Raw genomic sequence first — 21,084 nt, 5'->3', positions numbered from 1 at the left:
AGAGAGAGGGCGCCCACCCGCACTGCCCAGGGCCCCGCCTCGGGAGGAACCTCCCTGAAAGGGAACCTGGCCACCGGCCTCCGAGCCTCAGAGCGCCTCACACCCTCATGTCAGTGATCCCCCCTCAGAAGTGGATTCTAACAGACACTCACAAATGCAGAGAATGAACTTAAGCACAGAAATGTTTTTTATGATTTTTTTCAACAGTGAGTCTTTAAAAAAATGAAAATCTGAGAGTATGAAGTATAGAGGAATTGTTAAATTATGATACAGCCATATGATAGAATATTCTGCAGACTAATTTTTTAATGATGTGAAAATATTATTTGTTGTATATTAAGATAATAAAGCAAGTCTTTTTTTGTTTTGTTTCTGTTTTTTTAAAACGTTTTTTATTGAGTTATAGTCATTTTACAATGTTGCATCAAATTCCAGTGTAGAGCACAATTTTTCAGTTATACATGAACATACATATATTCGTTGTCACATTTTTTTTCGCTTTGAGCTACCACAAGATCTTGTATTTATTTCCCTGTGCTATACAGTATAATCTTGTTTATCTATTCTACATATGCCTATCAGTATCTACAGATTTTGAACTCTCAGTGTATCCCTTCCTACCCCCCTCCCCCTTGGCAACCACAAGTTTGTATTCTATGTCTATGAGTCTGTTTCTGTTTTGTATTTATGTTCTTTTTTTAGATTCTGCATATGAGCGATCTCATACAGTATTTTTCTTTCTCTTTCTGGCTTACTTCACTTAGAATGACATTCTCCAGGAACATCCATGTGGCTGCAAATGGCGTTATATTGTTGGTTTTTATGGCTGAATAGTATTCCTTTGTATAAATATACACATCTTCTTTATCCAGTCATCTGTCGTTGGACATTTAGGCTGTTTCCATGTCTTGGCTATTGTAAATAGTGCTGCTATGAACATTGGGGTGCACGTATCTTTTTGAAGTAGGGTTCCTTCTGGATATAAGCCCAGGAGTGGGATTCCTGGGTCATACGGTAAGTCTATTCCTAGTCTTTTGAGGAATCTCTATACTGTTTTCCACAGTGGCTGCATCAAACTGCATTCCCACCAGCAGTGAAGGAGGGTTCCCTTTTCTCCACAGCCTCTCCAGCATTTGTCATTTGTGGAGTTTTGAATGATGGCCATTCTGACTGGTGTGAGGTGATACCTCACTGTAGTTTTGATTTGCATTCCTCTGATAATTAGTGATATTGAGCATTTTTTCATGTGCCTATTGATCATTTGTATGTCTTCCTTGGAGAATTGCTTGTTTAGGTCTTCTGCCCATTTTTGGATTGGGTTGTTTGTTTTAAAGCAAGCCTTAAAATTGTGTGTGTGTGTGTGTATTTGTGTGTGATCATGTACACGTAACACTTATATGATGACTTACACTACGCTAAGATACAAACACTTAGAAAGAAGACTGCAGAATTAAGTATCAGTGATACTTACGGTGTGAGATTCTGAGTGCTTTTGCTTTTTTATGCTTTTCTCTCTTTCAACCTTTTACTGTAAGCCTGTCTAGTTTTATCATCAGAAAAGAATGGTAAATGAGATTTTTAAAAATATGGCTCTGGCTGTGAAATGCACTGTTCTGTCCTCACACTGAAGTGCCTCTGAGCCTCGGGTACCTGAGCCTTGGACGGCACGCTCCCGGCCAGATGCCATGGGTGTGCTGGCATTCCAGTAGTTCTCTCCAAATTATCAAGACCTCTTCCTTGGGCTTCATCTTACACGCCCTGAATGCAGTTCCTGGTTGGTAAAGGAAATAGCTCCGAAGGCCGATTGGAGCATGTTGGGTTCAGCTGAATACTTTGGCCACATGACCATCTGTGCGATGATACAGAGTTCCTGCTTTTATCTGTTGACTGACTGACTCTCAGTCATCTTCAGGGCCTGACGTGAAGAAAGCTCCCTTCCTCCCCTCCCCCTTCATCTGTCTGTATAACGCGTTTTTACTGAGTAGCGACTGTATGCATGATTTTGTGCTAAGAGGTAGGATTTCGAGCATCCATAAGACACAGCCCTGGCTGTAAGGCTGTCATAAGCTTGGGCGTGGGAGTGGAGGCGGGCTGCAGGCAGTCGGTGAGAACCTCCAGGCACTCGTGTTGCCTGCCTTCTACGGACCAGGTGCTGTAGGACCAGGGGATGCAGCTGAACGTGGATGCAGGTATGAGGGCCGGGCAGCAGTCAGGGGGAAGAGGTCGACATTAGCCTGGGCAGGATCTTAATTCACCCATTCATTTCTTCTTTGAACTGGTTACTGGGCTACTGCAGTGTACCAGGCATGCGTTATTCTAGTTCTGGGAAATACCGGCAAACCAGACAAGAGGATCTCTGCCCTCAGGGAGCTGAATTCCAGTAGAATTGACAGACAGCTAACAACTCCAGAAGTAAATATTTACAACTCATGAGAAATGCTATGGCAGAAACAGACTGAATGCTGTGATGGAGAATAAGGCAGTGGGGAGGGGGGTGAGAGAGGATGCTGCTGGAGAGAGGTGGCCTGGGAAGGCCTTTCTCAAATCTGAAGAATGAGAGGCTCCAGCTGTGCCCAGGGTCAGGAGAAGAGCATTCCCGCATGGGGAGCAGTAGGCACAAAGACTGAGGAAGAGCCTGGTATGTTCTAGAAACTGCACGAAGGTTGAGAGTGCTGGACACAGCAGCAACGTGGGGCGGCTTTGTAGAGGACATGATACTGGGGCAGAAATCTGAAGGGATGGTGGGGTCCTGGGCACAGGGTTGGAAGCAGGCAGATGGGGCGCTGTGCAGCTGGCGGGGCGCCGTGCAGCTGGCGGGGCGCAGAGTGCACGAGCCAGTGTGTCTGGCTAAGGATGAAGTGCGAGATGACAGGCAGGGCTCTGAGGATGAGGCTGCAGTTCCCGCTGGGCTTTTGGGATCCCTGGGGCTAAGTAATTGCCAGTCCTTTCTGTGATGTTTTTACCTTGGTTCCTTGTTCCAAAATTCAGATTTCCTTCCGAGGTCCACACGTCTTCCCTGAGGTTGGGTTCTCTGACTGCGTCTTCAGTTCTAAACTGTGTTGAACCAGCGCTGAAGCCAGTGCTACCCTGGGAGTCAATTATTTCATTTTCTTGGAACGAATCCGTTATGAGTTACTAACGATAATGATTCATTACTCTGTCTCATGCTGGCATGTGCTGATTCTCCAACAGCCCCCCGAAGAAATTGCCCTCCTGATTAATTCTCTGCTTCTGTGTTTCTCCCTTCTCTTAGAATGGCAATTCAAGTGGATAAGTTCAACTTTGAGAGTTTCCCAGAATCCCCTGGGGAGAAGGGGCAGTTTGCAAATGCCAAGCAGCTGGAGGAGGAGAGGCAGGAAGCCCGAGGCCTGGAGATCAACAGCAAGCTGGACATCCACTGGACCATCATATCCTTCCCACGGGCCCACCTTGGACCTGAGGGCCACTCAGGGGGACCCCAGAGGGGCCAGCTATTGGATGTTAGCCACAGATAACGCAGAAACGGCATGGCAGGGAGCTGGGGATGAAAGCGTGGGCATTTTCCTACCCTCTCACCACATGTGAGGCCCCGCGAGTGAGGGATCGGTTCAGGGTAAGGAAAGGTCTCCCGGGGCCGGTGCTGTTCTTGTCCTCATCATGTGTCCTGCTGCCTCCCATGCCGCTGCTGTTGTTCGTGTTGGTGACAGGTTCTAACAGCCACCTATCAACGCCAGGCTTGAGGGGCTCCACATACTGACAGTGAAATGCAGGGTACGGTTGTCTGGGAGGCTGAAATCGGTGGTACAGCTCACCGTAGCCCAGAGATTTTGCTTTGAAGAGACCAGGGGCGGGGGGTGTTCAGGAGGACCGTGCTGTAAAGGGTGTTTTGTAAAACAGCTGGCCCCACTCTGAGCTTCAGATCAGTGCCTGGCTCGTGGTAGACACTCAGCTGGATGAGTGGAAACTCTGGAGAAACCCCAGGTTCACTTGCTTCTTTGTGTGTTTGTTCAGCAGTCTTTCCAGAGTGCCTGCTTTGGGTCAGGTATTTAGCTAGCCGCTTGAGAGGCTGAGATGCAAAGACAGGACCTCAGTGCGGTTTCAGAGTCTAGAAGAGGGTGGATGTTGTCTGAGAATTAAATGTACTGCAGGGGATCCAGGGAAGAGAGTTGTGCCATGTACTGTGAGTTTCAGAGGGTGAAGCTGCTGGGTGCAGGGCAATCAGGGAAGGCTTCACAAAGGGGGTGACATTAGAGGGGCTTTTAAGGATGAGTAGAAGTTTATTAAGGGGACAAGGGGAGGAAATGCTCTGAAGTTCCCAAGATTCAAGAAGATGGCTCGCTCAGAGAATGTCTCCCAGGAGGAGGCAACACTGATGGGAGTGTCTGTTAACGATCTTGTTCCTACATTGGTTCTGTGACTGTGGGATGGTGGGAGCCTGTTGTTGGTCTCAGATCCTTCCAGACCATCTGCCTAAGGAAACATCCTTAGGCTGCAGGAGGCACAGTGTCCTGAATCTGGGCCTGGTAGACTGGACCTCTGCCTCCAAGGAGTTTGTGACAGAAAAAGCACTGTAGATGGAAGGCTTTGAGAACGAGACCTAAAAATGGAGCACTTGGGGACTCTCGAGGTGAACCAGCCATGCCTCATGGAGTTAGGGCTTTTGTCTTCTGTACAGAGAGAAGGAAAAAGGTGAGGACGACCAGAGTCACCTTTCTCTCGGTCCCCCCAAGGCTCAGCGCAATATCAGGGTCCAGTCAGCTGGCACTGGTTCTGCAGAGACTGGGCCTTGCTGGGCGCCAGGGTGCAAGGCAGCACCTGCGAGCATCACAGCCGTCACTTCCCGGGTGCTGCCCCTGGGCACCCGCTCAGCAGCTCCCAGGGCGCTTTTCATCCTGTCTTACCGATGGAAACTGCCTCTGAGCTCCTGCAGGGAAAGGGGAGGAGCTGGCCAGTGCTTGACGCAGCAGCCTGGCTCTGAGCCAGTGGTCCTCACCTTCCAGTGGGGTGAAGTTGACCATCAAAACCCTTAGCTTCTGGAAATCTTTTATTGAAATGTACTGAAATGTCTTTCGGTTTCTCTCCTTTTAGCCTTGACTCTTTTAAGAAGTTAACTTACCTATTTTCTGTATTGGATAAATAATTCATGCAACAAATACTTACTGAATGCCTGCCGTGCGCCAGGAACACCTGTCTCCTAGATTCACTGGTTGGAAGCTTGCTGAGAGGCTGTCTGTGTAGGCAAATTCAAGTAAAAAGAATTAACATTACGGACACTCCCTCCCTCCCCGCTCCTGTCTGGTAATGACATCTGGTGTGGGGTGAGTAGCAGACTTTTGCTATTGTAAACCTGAATTCGAGCAGATGGAAAGACCAAAGATTGAATTGGCTAATTATTTCATTATGCATTTTAATATTTTCTCAATATTTAGACTGTGTAAAAAATTTGAGGCTAATTGGACACCCATGCATAGTAATAAAAATGGCCCACATGTAGCACAAGAGGCTGGATGGACATGATCATGGAAAGGGTGGCTCCAGCAGTAGGTATGTGCACACCTGTCTGCCTGTCTCCAACCATCAGATAAGCAGCAGGGGACACCAGGAGCACCAGACCGACTCTTTACCTGGCCAACGATTGAGACATCTTCTTGTTTCCATGTGCTGGGCCCTGGAGAGGCCCCTGGTTAGGGGAGGGGGGCAGACACAGAGATGGGCACTGCCAGCGCAGCCTGGGATGGCTCAGACAGGAGCATTCCTTCGGTGAGGACGGGCATTTACGCACATTCCAGAGCCTGAAACGCGGTAGGGGCCTACACTGTTCCCTATGACTGGTTATACAGAGCTCAGACTCAGGCAGCAGGGTTCTGGGCCTCTTAGGCCATGCTGAGGAGTTGGGCTGGCTGGCCAGCCTTCCTCTCCCGTTTCCTGCCCCCCATCCAGGTCTCCCGTGCCCACTCTTCCCAGAAGCCCTCTCTGCCGCCCCTCCCACCCGGCCCTGGCTGGAACCACCCCTCCTCTGGGCTCCTGCAGCACTCAGTGCTCAGCTCTTGTTTGCAGTGCTGCTTGCAGAGCACAGGGAAGTTTGCTTCCTTCTGCAGACTGTCCCCCTGCCAGGCTGCGCTGTTCTTGAGGCCAGGTCATGTCAGCAGCTGTTTATTGATGACCTACAGCGTGCTGGGGGTGGTGCCAGGAGCCAGGGAGCACCGCGAGGAGCAGAGTCGGGTGTGGATGCTGCCCCACGGAGCCCAAGGGTGCTCTCTCTTCCCACGCCCGTGCTGCGTGAAATCCTTAGCACGTGGGTGTTAAAACCATTTGGTGAGTGAACGGTCTCCGTTTCATGCTGCAACCAGCCGAGTGGGTGCCCACTCAGCTGCACTAGGCAGAGTGCTGAGATGAACGTACGAAGGGAGTTTGCCACCAGCAAGATTCATCTTAATTTAACCCTGGCTCCCTTTCCAGGGGCAGCCTGTGTAGACGGTCTGCGGTGGACACAGATGAGGGGGACGCTTGCAGCAGGCCTGGTGTCAGCTTCCCTTCTTGTTTTCCTGGTTTTTGTTACAAACCTCCCTTCCAAAAGCATTTCAGGGGTTGGCAAGATACTTGCTGACCTCAGAATCCAGCCCCTTCAGGGTCTCCTGACAAGAGCTGGGTGCACACTGCAGCTGATCCCCATGAAGCCGCTGGCCTGGACCATCTGAGCCGAGTCTCTGCTAGCTGGTCTGATAAGCATGCGTCTCCGCCTTCTGTCTGGAGATCATTTGTAACCATCTGCTCGAGGGTGAGGCAGACGCTCAAGGAGCCCGAAGGCAAACTGGGCTTTAGGTGCTTAAGAATCGCAGACCCAGAGTGGGAGCTGGAAGGTCTTCGCAGGACACATGAGGCGCAGATGCGTGAGTAATTGGGGAGGAGGAGATGCGGAGCAGTGCTGGCTGTTGTCTCTGAGAGCAGGTTGGGTGTCCCGGAGGGGCCACCTCCCCAGAGGCCGGCCTCAGGACGGCTCACATCCTGGGCTGTGCTGCTGAGTTTGTCTTCACAGGCACCAGTCATCCTCTGTCAACCCAGAAACTCAAGAGTGGCTGTGACGCTTGTCATCAGTTTTTCCTTGAGGTTTCACAAGCCTAACCCTGCAAGACTCCAGGCACAGTGCCCTCTGTTTGGTTAGTCACCACCAGGGCAGCCAGCCTGGCCATAGCCATGCCTGGCTTCTCCATTTCCAAGACTACCTTCCCTCCAGGAAGGAGAATTTGTCAACAGTCGAGCCCACCTCCCTCTTAAAACAGAGGCAGAGGTTAAGCGGTTTGCACTGGATTGCCCAAGGTGGCCCTCAGCCTCGAATTGGCTTCTGTTTATTCTCAAAGGTGCTTCTGGTGGACCTCTGTCTTCTTATTGCCTGAGAGAAATTAAATATTTTTAGACAAGATTCCTTTAAAACACATTGCACTATGTTTTTCTAACAGTCATCTTAGGAGAAATAGTTTCATCTAGACAAATTGTAATACAAGGAGCTCCTGTCATCAGCACCGCTGATTCCTTGATCATCTTCAGTAAAATGCAGGGTTGCAGCTTGTATCCGTCTTTAGGGAATTTAGTGTTTTCAGCTGTGGATAATCACTGTGTTCAGCGGGCTTTACTCCTCATAGTGGGGAAGCCTTGCCAGCCAAAGAGAAGCGTTGCTCCAGGCCTTTGATGATGTAATGTTGCCCTGGCTGTTTGGCCTTAGTAGACAGAGGGAGGAAGCTGGGAAGATGCACGTTTGATCACTGCCTCCCCAGAACCCAAGATATGGTAGACACGTACACCCTGAACCTTGAAATTACTTTGAAAGCAGTCAGGGTTTGACACAGAGAGCATTGCTTTTGCATTTGGCTGGCTCATGAGAGTGGGGAAGGACCTTTCCCTGGCATGAAGCGTTTCGAATTTATGTGTGAACATGCACACGGATCGACGTGCGTCGTGTCGGTGTGATTGGGTGCACGCTGGGCTTGTACACGTTCTGTGTGCTTTTGGCACGACTTTATTGCGAGCACGTGTATCTTATATAATAGAATCAGAAAAGTACAGAGCTTAATCCCCGTTCGGCACTTACTAGATGCCAGGCACTGTTTAAAGCAGTTTACATAGATTTACCCAATTTTTGCAAAAACCCTGTGAAGTAGTTTTTACCTACATCCCATAGATGAGAAAACTGGGGCCCAGTAAGGTTAACTAACTTGTTCCAGGGCCCCCAGCCAGCAAGTGGCAGAGCTGGGGTTCACGTCCAGCTCTGGCTTCAGAGTCTGTGCTCTCAGCTCTGTGCTGGGAGAAAGAACAAAAGAGCATCTGGTCTCTGCCAAGGCCTTCGAGTTATCCCCAATTTTCAGGTGAAACCAAAGAGAGCATTCCTCGGGCACCGTGCTGATGGACACACTCTGCGCACCCCACCCGGCCCAGCAAGATCTCTCTCCATTTCACCTGCCCTCCTTCCTGGGGCCCGAGTACCCTCGCCCAGTGAGACTTGTCGCAGTGAACTGCTTGCAGACTCTCCCTTGGCAGCTTGTGGCTCTGCATGGCATCTTCCGTCCAGGGAGCTGAGCCCAGGCGCCGGCAGCCCTGCCGGGTTGAGAAAGGCAGCCCAACATCACTGTTCTCCAAATTCACGATGTAAATTGGAAAACAAAGTCGTGGGAAAGAGTCTCATTAATCACCTAAAGCAGCCTTTCCATTAGTGTAATTTCTAATGACGACAATTTGCTAATTTGTTTGAGCTGAAGTGGGGCTGGGCTAAGTCCCTGCACCTGTGGTTATCACTCCAGCATTGGCATGTGGGACATGGACAGCATATCTTCCTTGGGAAAGGGGTGCCTCCCCTCCAGGCTCCCCACTCCTGGATGCTCACCTAGAAGCCAGTCCGGAGATGCCTGTGTCAGCTGCTCTTGTGGCCTGAGTCTCCAGCTTTTGCTCAGTAGACCACGTGTAACAGCCAGGTGTTCAGAGCACGATGCTTCCTTCTCCTGTGAGAGAACCCAGGCCTACAGGTTCAGAAGAAGCCTGGCCACCCACCAGGCTGCACGTTCCCCCAGGGAAAGGTTGATTGAATAATCCTTTTTTCTAGGACTAAGTCAAGGTAAACTTCAGTCTCATAAACACAGGAAAGATCTCAAAAGCTGCTCCCTGGTTTCAAATGGTCCTTTGATTGCAGTACATGACCGAATATTTCACTCCTGATGGGCGAGCAGAAAATGAGAGGGGAGGCATTTTATTAACTTTCTGCATTTTCCTCGCATCTGGCTGTGTTTTTCAAAGATTTGGAAGCAAATATCCGTGGTTCCCAAGACACATAGATTAACTGAGACGACATGCATGAAAGCGTTTGTAAACAAAACTGCACAAGTATTGATTAAGTTTAATTAACAATGATCGATGACTAATATTAAGATGAGATTCTTGCACAATAGACTGGGCTTCTTAAAAGTAGGAAGGATCTCACCTTGGTTGGTCCTTTTGTCCCCAGCAGCTACTGCAGCCTCCTGTGTAGGTTTGGGTACTCTGGTGTGAACCCAGGCCGGCACGTGGTGGGGGAAGGGGCACACGGGGGCAGCTGCACACCCCTAATGCAAGAGCAGGGTAGATGTGCTACAGGGCGTGGTGCTCCCGGCCAGTGGGGAGGGGAGGGGTGGTTGCTGGGGTGGGGGTGGGCTGTAGAGGATGTCCCAGGTGAGGTGAAGTACAGGTACTAGAGATGGGGGATGTGATCAGGTTAAGGTAGGTAAGTAGCACAGCGTAGATGTTCAGTAAAGAGCAGTGAGCCTTGATTGAGCACCTACTGTGTGCCAGGCACAGTGCCATTGACCAGGGACACCATTCCTTACTCCCCCAGACTTAGGCCACAAGTGGTCCTCTGAATTCTTTCTGTATTGATTTGCAAAAACAAGCAGCTAAGCAGTTGAGAAGGTCCCCCCCCCACCCCCGCTTACTGGCCTAGCAAGTTTGAGAGGGGATGGCAGTGGAAGTTTAAACTGAGCAAGGGCCGCCTGGACCCTGGGCCTTGCGGCCCCCCACCTCTGTGACAGTTAGGAGGCTCCAGGTTACTCAGCTGTGGCTGTGAGGCAGAAAGCGGCAAGTGCGGAGAGCACTGTGAAAGGAATGAGTGGCTCTTTATGAGGGAGTTAGAGATTGCCTGTGTTCCAGAGGCAGAACATAAGTTGAGTAAACTGAGCTGGAAACTTGAATTTTCTTAAGGTTCAGGCCCACAGCTGTCAGTCATGACTTGTGGGTGTGGCTAGGAGGCTTGCAAAGCCTGGGTTGGCACCAGCAGTGGTTCACGGTCCTCTTGCTGCAGTGTCACCATCCCTGCCATCCTAAGGGACGGGAGTAGATCTTGGGGCAAGAACCCATCAACTGGCATGGAAACTTAATCACTGTGTCCCAGGTGACTAAAAACTTCTTTAAGGGGAGAGAGCACCTTCAGCACCACGGAGAGTTCCCAGCAGGCCCTCCCCCGAGGGGTGGAGGAGGGAGGCTGACCAAGCTCCGTGCTGGATTTGGGTCATGATTCAGCCACCGGCAGCCACGGGGTCCTGACAGGACCCAGGCTCTGTGCTCAGAGGGTCCTCGTTTGTCAGGTGGGGATAATGGGTCCTGGCTTCCAGGTTTACTGTGAGGAATCTACAGGGTTTACAGGAACGTGTCTGAAAGTGGGTCTGGAGCATGAACCCCAGGCAGACTATCTGGATCCTGCCATTCCTAGCTGTGTCCGCTTTCCCGAGTTTTTAAAAATCTCTGAAGTGGAAATAACAGTCTGTCTTAATTTGAAAATAGTCAATATTGGGAAAATACATGCTAAACCCTTACCACAGGGCCTCTCTCATGGGATTCACTTTGGAAATACTCTTTCTGGCAGAAATAATGATAGGAATTATTGTCATCATCGTCATTCTTTATTGACTTCTTGCCCCAAACACCAGGGTCCATGTATTTAAGAAACAGTAGCCATTGCCACCTGCACTGTCCTTACCGTAACATTGTAATTTGGGCTGTAATCCTGGCTGATTAAGCAGCTGCACACCTGACTGGTTAGCCAGGGTTGCATTCGTGTCTGCGTCCAGGCTCAGACATGAGACTATTTTGGTGGCTTATGGGGCTGAAAGGGAGGGGGTCGTGCACGCAGGTAATTAGCTTTATTAGCTCAGCTGTATAATTTTATGGCTCGTGTCCGAAAGCAAATTAATACAGAAATATGCTATTGGAATGATTTCCAAACCTCCAGCACTATTTGGCAACTTTGTAATTACTCACACGCTAACTTGCTCCTCTAACTAATCATCTCAAAGCCCCTCATCCTGGCCATGTTTGTGAGGCGCCGTTTCTATTCTGCAAGCACCGTGGTGCGATCAGCTTCAAAAGCCTGGTGTGATTCTTTTTTTTTTTTTTTAACAAGAGGAAGTAATATGCTATAATCTGAAGTCTTAATTGCATATGAGTGAAAATAACCCCCCGAGGGAATCAGGAAAAAGAGCAGAAAAAAAGCAGCACAAAAACGTGGCCCCGCAGCACTTACCTGGGGCGCCTCCTCGTGCCAGTGTTGGTCTGGTCATCACACAGCATTCACAGAGCAGTGCAGTAGGCCCTGTTGCAGGCCCCAGGGCGGGGGCTCTGCTTGCCTGTCTGGTGCAGGCTGCCAAGGCAGTGCTGAGAGCCTTCGGAGCAGAGACAGCTCAGGGAGGCCTTCCTGGAGGAAGTGAGGTCTGAGATGAGAATTAAAGAATGAGTACTGTGAGGCAGGGAGAGGGGAGGGAAAGGCAGTTCCTGGCAAAGAGCATAGAATGGGGAGGGTCTGGAGTTCGAGAGAGCACGTGTTCTTTTAGAGGAATGGAAACAGGTCCAAGGCAGCCAGAGAAGGACTGGGGATGCACAGGGAGGTGGGGGCTTCTGAGCGTCCTGGACCCTTACAGCTTGGCCTGGGCTCCTGTCTGAGGCTGAATGCCATGCGCGGCCAGCCAGCTCTCTCGGGTCGCCAGCCCTCTTGTCTACAGCTTTCCCTGGTTGCTCGGCTGGGCTGTCTGAGGGGGTGACATCCTACTCTGTTCAGTGCCTCTGCCCAGGCACCCCTGTCATGCCAACAGATGATTACAGTGAGCCTGGCATGCCAGCCCTCTGGCCGGAGGGACCCGGGCTCTCTGGCCTTCATTCCTCCAGGGTCTTGGTGCCCCTTACTCCCAGCCTCAGCCCACTCTCCTCTGCCCTCGTGGCTGCACCCCGACATGGCCATCCTCAGGCTTGGCAAGTACAGTGAGCTGTTCCTGTATTGTCAGTTTCACTGGAATGGGAGCCTCTCAAGTTAAAGGTTCATGTCCAATCACTTCAGTGTCCTCAGTGCTTCTCACCATGCCTGTCTTGTTTCAGACACACTGTGTTTGCTGAATGCAATTAACTTACCAAAGGAAGAAAGAAGTGGATTTCCCCCCACTTCCCCAGTCACTAGCGAATGTCAGGAACTAAATTCTTGCCTTTTGATTGAACTTAAATACTGTAGGTTTAATTTATGTAGGAAAAGGGGAAGAGGTTTACAGATTGGTTTCTGAGGACCACGTTGGCTGTTTAATATTAGCACCTTGGAGAAAAATCTATTTTCTGCATTTCTAAACCTGATTTCTTCATCCACTGATACTTGCTGAGAGGCCATATGACTTCCTCAATTATGAACCTGCCTAAGTGAGCCTGTTAGTAATAATATGTGTAATTACATCAAGGTGTATAACTCCACAGACGTGAAACCAGCATGAAACCAACACGTGTAGGGTCACGCATTTTGTTGTATTGAACAGTGAGCCACAGTTGATGTGCTTTTTAGGAAAACCAACCTTCCATCTTCTTTATATCCCCCAGCAAGCGTGACTGTTGGATTAAAATTGTCCCAGTGGATTTCCCTTCTTCACACAACAGCTCAATTAACCAGATTTGGGGGGAGGGGGGGCCCTCTGCACTGATGTGCCTGTTTTCTGCACACTCAGGTGAGGTCTTGTGGTCAGTTAGACCATCACTTGAGAAGAGGGGGACAGTCATCTGCTGTGGGAGGTTTCCTGTCTGGGCGTCTGTTCTAGAAACATCCAAAACGTCTCCTCCTGGCCCGGGGCTCAGAAAGATGTTTCCTTGACGATGCTCACCCCTCTCTGAAGCGCACGGGTGAGGCGAGCGTGGAAGGCCTCCTGAACCAGCTGGTCCTGGAGCACCTGCAGCTGGCTCCTCTGCTGTGGGGTGAGTACCGCCCGTCACCTCGGGGTGCACGTGCTCCTTTTCTCACAATCTGCAAGCTCGCGCTGGGCGGTGTGTGCTGACGTCATCGGGGAACCCTGGGTGGGGTGGGGCTCACGTCTCGTGGTCCGCACTTGGGCGCCGTCTGCACTCAGGCGTTTGTGGCTGTGTCTGGTGCGAGCTGGGTTGTGACTGGGTTCTCTGCCCTCTCAGCCCAGGTGTGGAGGTGCCTTCAGGGTGTGGCCCGTGGCCATGCATGGGTGTGTCTTCTGCAGGCATTTCTGCATCTTGAGTGAGTGGGGTCAGGGGAGGGAGTGAGGGTGTAGTTACCTCCTCTCTCCTGGATGTGAGCTGACAGCTTTTCCCACGTCAGCTTGGAAGAGTCTGTTTGGTAAACACCTTAACTCAACCAGTGCTCAGCCTGGGAGAAGTGGTCCTGAGGTGACACTTAGAACAAGGCATTTAAACTCATGTTACCTGTTGCACCTGGAACTTCCACCTCAGTTTGTGCCTCCCTAAACAGCACTGGAGAAACTTTGTTGAGAAAGAAGCTAAATGTAGTATTTTTGTTGAAGTGAGTGTCTTTATTATTCTCTGGAAATGATTCCATCATGTAATCTATTTGGGATCAGATGCCAACAATCACGTATGTATGTGTGTATCTTCTTTCTTTTCTTTACCCTGGAAGTCGTTGTAAGTTAGTATCTGGTCTTCCTTCCAGTTAGATAATACGCTTGACCTCCCCCTTTCGCATGTGGGAGACACATGAGAATTGTCCCAGGGGCCTGAAGAGAACAAGCCTTCCTCCTGGGTTCTCTCACTCCCCCCTAGTGTGTGGGAGCCCCTCGTGGGGCTACGCTCCCTGTTCCCGCGGGTGAAGGTTGTCAGGGGTCCCGTGAGCTGTGCAGACAGGCAGCTATGAGTGGACTGTGTTCTACACCTGGTGGCTTCTTCATGCAGTCTGTCCCCCTCGCTGGTCCAGCCTGAGTGGAAGGAAGGGGGTGGTGGTTGCAGAACGAGTCACTGTTTGCAGCTCTGGGGCATCCCTCAGCCTGACACTTCCCTAGGTTGAATGTCTTCTCTCTTGACAACCTGGGCTCAGCCAGATGCTTCCACCAGACGTGGCAGCTGCAGAGGTCAGACACCCAGGCCCTCCTGCCCCCCGGGGCTGGGACAGGCCCCCGGGAACCAGCCCTATGGAATAAAATGACACAAAACTTGTATTAAAGTCAAAAGAAAGGAAATCCCCCAGGCACAGGCAGTCTGGGAGTGAGCCCTGGAGGGTCTGACTCACTCCACAGAGCCCCCGGGGAATCAGAGAGCAGCCAGAGGCCCTTTGCTGTGTTTGCATCAATGTCCTTACAGGTGTTTTCCTTGTCACATGTCACATGTACACCAGTGTGTTGGCAAATACTGCAGGTATCCATGATGCTATCCTGGAGAAGATGTGTGAGGTTTTAAACAGTAATCCCAGGACCTGAAAGGCGTTTCTGCCAGGAGGCCTTGCCTGCAGCACACGCAGCAGCGGGCAGCTCGGCACTGCACTTGCGGGCTCCCGGCGGCACCCAGGCAGCCCCGTTCCTGTCTTCATAGCATCAACACTCTCCAGAAACAGTGTGTAACATTTTCCTGTCGGAGTGTTGTAATTAATTTAACTATTCCCATATTTGGCTGTTTCCAGGGAACTTTCTTTTGCACACATTTTTCTTTGATTTTTCTGACTAGACCCATTTTCTAGTTTCGGAGTTATTAAGTCAAAAGGCATGAACATCTTTAAGGCTCATGAGCTGCTTTGTGCCGTAACGTGTGACTGTTGATGAGCGATCATGGCATGGGCATTGTGCCAACCTGAGCCTGACGTTCTCACCCCTCTTGTGCACATGGTTCCAGGGCAGTGGCCCGAGAAGGGGGGCGGTGAGTTTCGTCTGCCTCCCTCCTGCCCCATACTGGCCGCCCCAGCCCACATCCCTGGCCCCAGCACATGTCACCTCCCACCCTCCTTACCACGTCTGCAGTGGAGCCCACATCTCGGGGCCGCCGGCTCCTCATCTCATGACTCAGGCCATTCTAATGCTCCTTCCAGGGCTCCTCAGAGGGTGAATCAAGGCTGCAGTTCCCCGGAGCCCCCATGACCTGGGGGTGCAGATCTCACCGCCCAGACTGCCTGGTCCTGGTGGGCCTCTGCCAAGGCTGGCCAATTTGGCCTGGGCTGACATTTCTTCTCTGACTTAGAGTAGGTGCATGTGGGCAATTCAAAAAGATAAAGCCTGTTATTTTAAAATGACCATCTGCAAGTGCGCAGCAGGTGCCGGGTGAGGTGTGAGGACTTCCCGTCCTCACTTCTGACCCCTGCATGCGGCTGCTCAGCCGGGGGGGTCTGGTTCAGCCCGACTCGGCCGACAGGGAGGGATCCAGGTTCCAAGGCAGATTTCCTCGCCCTGGAATCTTGACCTCTCCACTAGATCACTTCATGAGAGTAAAATATTCTCATTGTAGAAATCCGGGGGAAATCAGAAAATTTGGATGGAGAAAAGTTATCCTTTTCCTACCCCCCAAAAACGGTCTATTTCAGTTCATTTTTGTGCATTGCTACATCTTTTTGCTGCCCCCAATTTAAATTTTGTTCATAGAGGTGATCATACTGTAATTGTATCTTTGCGTCCTTTTTTATACTTGGCAAAACAAATATTTCCCATGTTATAAACACGTCTTACACATGCTGTTAAAGTTCTCACCATGAAGTCATCAAATGGATACAAGGTAACTTAGTACTTGTACTGGCCTTTGGACGCTTCTGCATTTTGGAGATATTCATTGTTAGGCAAGTTACTTGTTTGCGTAGGCTGTACATAGAGCTTTTTCTGCATTTTGTGGTCATTCCCTCAGCCAGATTACCCTGAAGTTGTTACTGTTTTACGGGATGGTGACAAAGAGCACGACCGTGCATGTTTGCTGTGGGGTGATGGTTGTGTCACGTGTCACCTGGCATTGGCACGAACTCACCGCGGGTCTCCATCCTGGCTCTGCCCTTGGGCAAGTAAACCAGCTCTCTGAGTTCCATCTGTAAACCGGAGACGCAGAGGGCACCAAATCCTGGGTGACGGTTTGAAGAGATGCCTCTGGTCTGGTGAGAGTGTTCCTTGCCTCTCAGCGCGGACGTGGGCCTGGGGCGGTGGGGACCACTGGGATTGATGTTGTGAGGCGGTCGAGGAGGGGAAGAAGCTGAGACTCTGGGGTGGATCCAGTACCGCGTGTGCTCCTTTCTCGGAGCACCCGGAGGCAGGACAGGGCGCTTATGGCAAACCGTGTCAAGTGGAGGCCTTGGGTGGGTGACTGTTAGTTTCTAACACAAGATCTGTGCGCAAAGACAGCAGTATTGTCTCTCGGAGACCCTAGGAGGGGGAGTGGAGAGCCAGGCTCCTCCTGCCATCCGGCAGGACTGTCAGCAGCTGTAGGTGGCTGTGCTGTGGCCCAGGCCTCCTTGGCAGCTGAGCTGCCCACCGGCCCCCTGCCTCCTTCCCACGTAACTTAGCAACAGCGCTGGGCGGTGGATTTCTCCTACACAGCCTGCATCTGCGAACATCTGCTCCCGGACGAGAACGTTAGCACTCAGGCCCCCTGCGGAGGCTGGGGCTGCTGGGCCAGGTGAGTCAGACGGTTTGGAGAACCCGAGAGGCTGGTCAGCCTGGGCCGAGGACCCTTTCCCTGGGGCCCAGTGATGGCGAGCGGCCGTCTGGTCTGAGTCCCGGCCGGCCAGGCAGCAGGTACAGGGAAGCCAAGGGGCTGAGTCGCTGTCCCTTTGGCACCTTTGCCAAATATGAATAGGTAAATTTATAAAAAAAAATAGAAAAATTGTATAAAGGATATGAAAGTAGTTGTTTTGAAGGAAAAAAAAGTGAAAACCAGAAACCTGTATACAAATAAAAAGCCCCAGGCCACTCCTGGTCCCCACAGGAATGACCCTGCGGGATGAGCAGGTCCTGCCGGTCCGTTGGTGGGCGCCCTGCGTGGGGGCCCCTCCGTGCCCAGCGCCGCTGCCTGTCTGCGTGGACGGGACCTGAAACCCGGGGGCGTTGGCGCCGCCCAGCTCTGCCCCAGAGCCTGGCCCTGCCCTTCTAAGTGACCCGTCTCTCTCCTCTCTCCTCCCACTGTCCCCCACCCCCGCCCCCGCCATCTTCTCCTTGGTCCCGGACGTTCTACTTGTAAAATCACATTTGCGAGCCCGCTTGGTTGTGTTCCTCCTTCCCCAAAGAGTCAGCGCGCTTGTGGAGCGCTGGCTGCAGGCAGCTCACCAAGTAACTGCCACCCCGTTTACTCTGCAGAGCTGCCTGCTGGAACAAGCACTGCTCGGTGTTTCACGGGAGGAACTGGCGAGTGAAAAGATCACATAATCTCTCCCCCAGACTGCTGTCCCCGCCTCCAGTCTGCTCCCCGTGATCTGGGGTCCTCATCGCTGCCCAAGGGGCCCTCCCCACCTTGACCCCAGCTGTGTCACTCTCCCTCCCAAGTGTGACGCCGGATCTGTCACTCTCCCACTGGAAACGCTTCCTTGGCTCCCCTAGCCCCGGGCATAGACCGGAGCATCCTTGAGGAGGCGTAGAAGGGCCTCCGGACCCAGCACCTCCCGGGGTCTGCGGCTCGCTCGCGGGCAGCGTTTGTGCGGTTTATCTGGTAAAAATAAAACACGCACCAGCAGTCTGTGAGCTTTCCGCCTTGGGGGCCGCGGGAGAGCTTTCTGCTGCTTCTCTTCCGCACACGTGCACGTGGACTGGGTCTCATTCCTTGCCGATAACACACATGGAGCCACCACTGTCTTTCTAAGACATGAGATGTATCGTAGTTTATTTATTCTGTGTCTTTTGATGGACCCTTAGTAATATTTTGCTGTTAGAAACATTTTTGCAACAAATACCCTTTTAAGTATGCCAGTCTCCACCCAGGAGTGAGTCAAGCTGGAAGACACTTTAAATTTAGCAATCTCTTGAAAAAAAAAAAAAGAACTTCTATTTTCGTATCATACTTGGAAAGACTTTCCTCATTTAGCTTTTATTTTTTTAAAAATTCTCCAAATGCTTTCATGGTCTCCATTGTTTTCACATTTAAATCTTTTATTTATCCAGAATTTATTAAGGTGTGAGGTGTGAAGCATGAATCCCACCCTTTCTTTGTCCAGAAAGCTATCTAACTGTCCCCAAGTCACTTACTAAATAACCTGTCTTCACAAATAAGCAATGCCGTTTTCTCATCTGTCTGCCCACGAGCCAGTGTTCCTCTTGTAAGGTTCATGGGGCTACAGTGTATTTTGATATTTGCTTGGATAATTCTCTTCAGTGTCATTTTCTTGCATTCATTCATTCATTTATTTAAGTATTGTGGTAAAAAAAATATTACAAATTTGCCATCTTAAGCATTTTTAAGTGTACAGTTCAGTAGTGTTAACTATTTATATTATCATACAGAAGATCTCTAGAATTTTTTTGTCTTGTAAAATCAGCTCTCTACCTGCTGAACATCTTTTGTGTTTATTTTTATGACTTCAGAAATTGCTAGTAGAGCTCATTGTTAAAAAAGGAAAACTTCTGTAGGTGTTTAACTGCCTCTTTACCTGAGGGTTTTTCCCTCTATTTTTGTTTCTTCTTTTCTATAATTTTGCTTCCTCTTCTTTTTCTTGACTGAGTGGGGTAACAGTCAGCTGAGTGGGCTTGACTGAGTGACCTGCTTTCTTCAAAGTTCTGTCCCCTGTCTTTTTTCTTATTTATCTTTATTAATTTCTTCTTTCTGCCTTATTCGGGCTTCTTGTATCATTTTCTACCTCGCTTACTGGGCTGCGTATTTAATTCATTTACTTAAAACATTCTATTATAATTATACGTGGCTATGAATTTTCGTGTGGTCACTGCCTTTATCATGTTCTGGTATTTAACAATTTTCATGTTTGATGTTTTTAGGCACTCTGCGAGTTGGGTTTGTTTCATTTTTATCCCAAGAGTTGTATAAAACGTAGTCGCTTCATTTTCTCATTTTGTTACGGCTTTCTGACATAACGGCGCTGTAGTAAGTTTAGTTCTGTTCTCACCTCTTGGGATTTACTGAGATTTCTTTGTGGTTAGTTTGTGTGCGTGTGTCTCCTCCACGGACATTTAAAAGGAAGGCGTATTCCTAGTTTTAAGTGTATCGAGTTGAAATGTGTCAGTTAGCTCTGCCTGATTACTCTCTTTAGGTCTTTAATATCCTTACATATTTGATCTTCCCTGGACTTTGAGAGGTGAATTACAATGACTGCAATCTTGGGTCCACTTCTCCCTGGCGGACTGGCGTCCGTCGGTCTGATACCGCCTGTCCTGCCGCACGTGCAGTGCGCAGGCACAGATGTCACGGCCGTCCTCACTTGCCGTGCCCTTTATCACATAAGGCGCCTCCTCTGCCTCCTCTGTTGCGCCCTCCCTGCTTCCGCCTGGTCTGTCGCTGAAATGCGCACCCCTGCTCTCTGTTTGTTTGGCTGATTACCTTTGCCTCTTGGTTTATTTTAAACATTTGAATTTTTTTTTTTCCACTTGATTCTCTTAGATGAAGCATAGAGTTGAGTTTTATTTGTGGGCTAACTTCAGAGTCTTTTTCATTAATAAGTGAGTTTAGGCCATTTTTATTCCTTGATGCATCTCATGTGTTTGGTGTTATTTCTGTTGTTTATTCTGTCCTGCCTTCTTAAAAGTAGTTTCTTGCTTCGACTTTTGTGATCTTGGTCTCCTTGGTTTTGTTTTGTGTGACAGTTTGGTTTTTTCTTCCTCTTCCTTTCTAAGCTCCTCCTACTTGTCTGTCTGACCGTCCTGGTCCTCATCGCCCTTCGCAGGCCTTATTCTCTGAAATATATACATTGTATATATGGATTTTTCCTTCTTGTTCGTCTCCCCCCTCTGCTAGGGTGTAAGCGCCATGGAGGAGGAGTCTGGTCCTCTCAGTGCTCTCAGAACCAGTTATTGGAACATGTCGGCTGAATAAACATTTGCTGGAGGAATTAGTAATGTGGTCATTCCAGAGTGTCTCTCAAGCAAGTAGTTATTCCTGGGCTTCAGGGGAAGCGAAGTGCAAGGCGTATGCAAGGCCATTCAGCCTGCAGGTGGCGCAGTGGAGGCTGGAACATGGTCACTGATCCCAAAATCCATGTCGTCCCCAGTACAGTGCCTCCCAGGTTCATAGCATGAACTCCTGGTCTACAGCTGGAGTTCAGGCCTGGCTCTGCTGACCTCTAACCAGGTATTCCACTGGGCCACACTCTTTTAGAAGGAAAAGAAGAGGAAAAAAAGAAGGAAGGGATTGTGTTATTATTCATAGACTTACCAAAAACTGCAAGTCCGGTAGGGAGAATTTTTTCTGAGCCATTTTAGAGGGAGTGACAGGCCTGAGGCGCCATAATCGGAAATTATTTAACATATATTTCCTGCGAGCAAGGACCTTCCCTCCTACAACCACAACACGGCCATCAAAACCAGGAAATTAGCACCAGTTCTCCTGTCAGATACCAAGACCCATTCAAGTTTTGCCAGTTGTCCCAAGAGTGTCCTCTGCTCCTACAGGATCTGGATGTGGTGCAGAACCACTTGCTGCCTTCAGGCGTCACATGCCTCTGGTCTCTGCTGGTCCCGAACAATTCCTTGGTCCTTCTTTGACTCGCATTACCTGGGTACTTCCAGGAGTTGCCAGCCTGCTGTCTGTAGAATGGCCCTCCATCTGCGTTTATGTGACGTGTCCCTGTGATTAGATTCAGTGTCTGGGTCTTCGGCAGGAGTCACGGAAGCCATGCTGTGACCTCTCCCCACCTCTCAGATGGCTTGTGAGTCCCGTTGGTCCCCCTGATAATCATGGCCACCTTGATCA

At 50.1% G+C, this 21,084-nt stretch overlaps 1 protein-coding gene across 3 annotated transcripts in view; it reads left to right on the top strand.

The window, feature by feature from the left end:
* Window positions 1–21,084, top strand: part of TRAPPC9 (trafficking protein particle complex subunit 9) — a 404,238-nt gene that overhangs the window by 301,018 nt on the left and 82,136 nt on the right. For all 3 annotated transcript variants that reach the window (XM_074353143.1, XM_074353142.1, XM_074353144.1), the window contains 2 exons: window positions 3,254–3,407; window positions 13,122–13,212. In XM_074353143.1, coding sequence (XP_074209244.1) covers window positions 3,254–3,407; window positions 13,122–13,212 — 245 coding nt within the window. The remainder of the gene's footprint in view (window positions 1–3,253; window positions 3,408–13,121; window positions 13,213–21,084) is intronic.

Source organism: Camelus bactrianus, chromosome 25 (assembly GCF_048773025.1).
Source record: "Camelus bactrianus isolate YW-2024 breed Bactrian camel chromosome 25, ASM4877302v1, whole genome shotgun sequence".
Lineage (NCBI taxonomy): Eukaryota > Metazoa > Chordata > Mammalia > Artiodactyla > Camelidae > Camelus > Camelus bactrianus.
The sequence above is the reverse complement of the archived record's forward strand: the minus strand, read 5'-3'. Positions and strand labels throughout refer to the sequence as shown.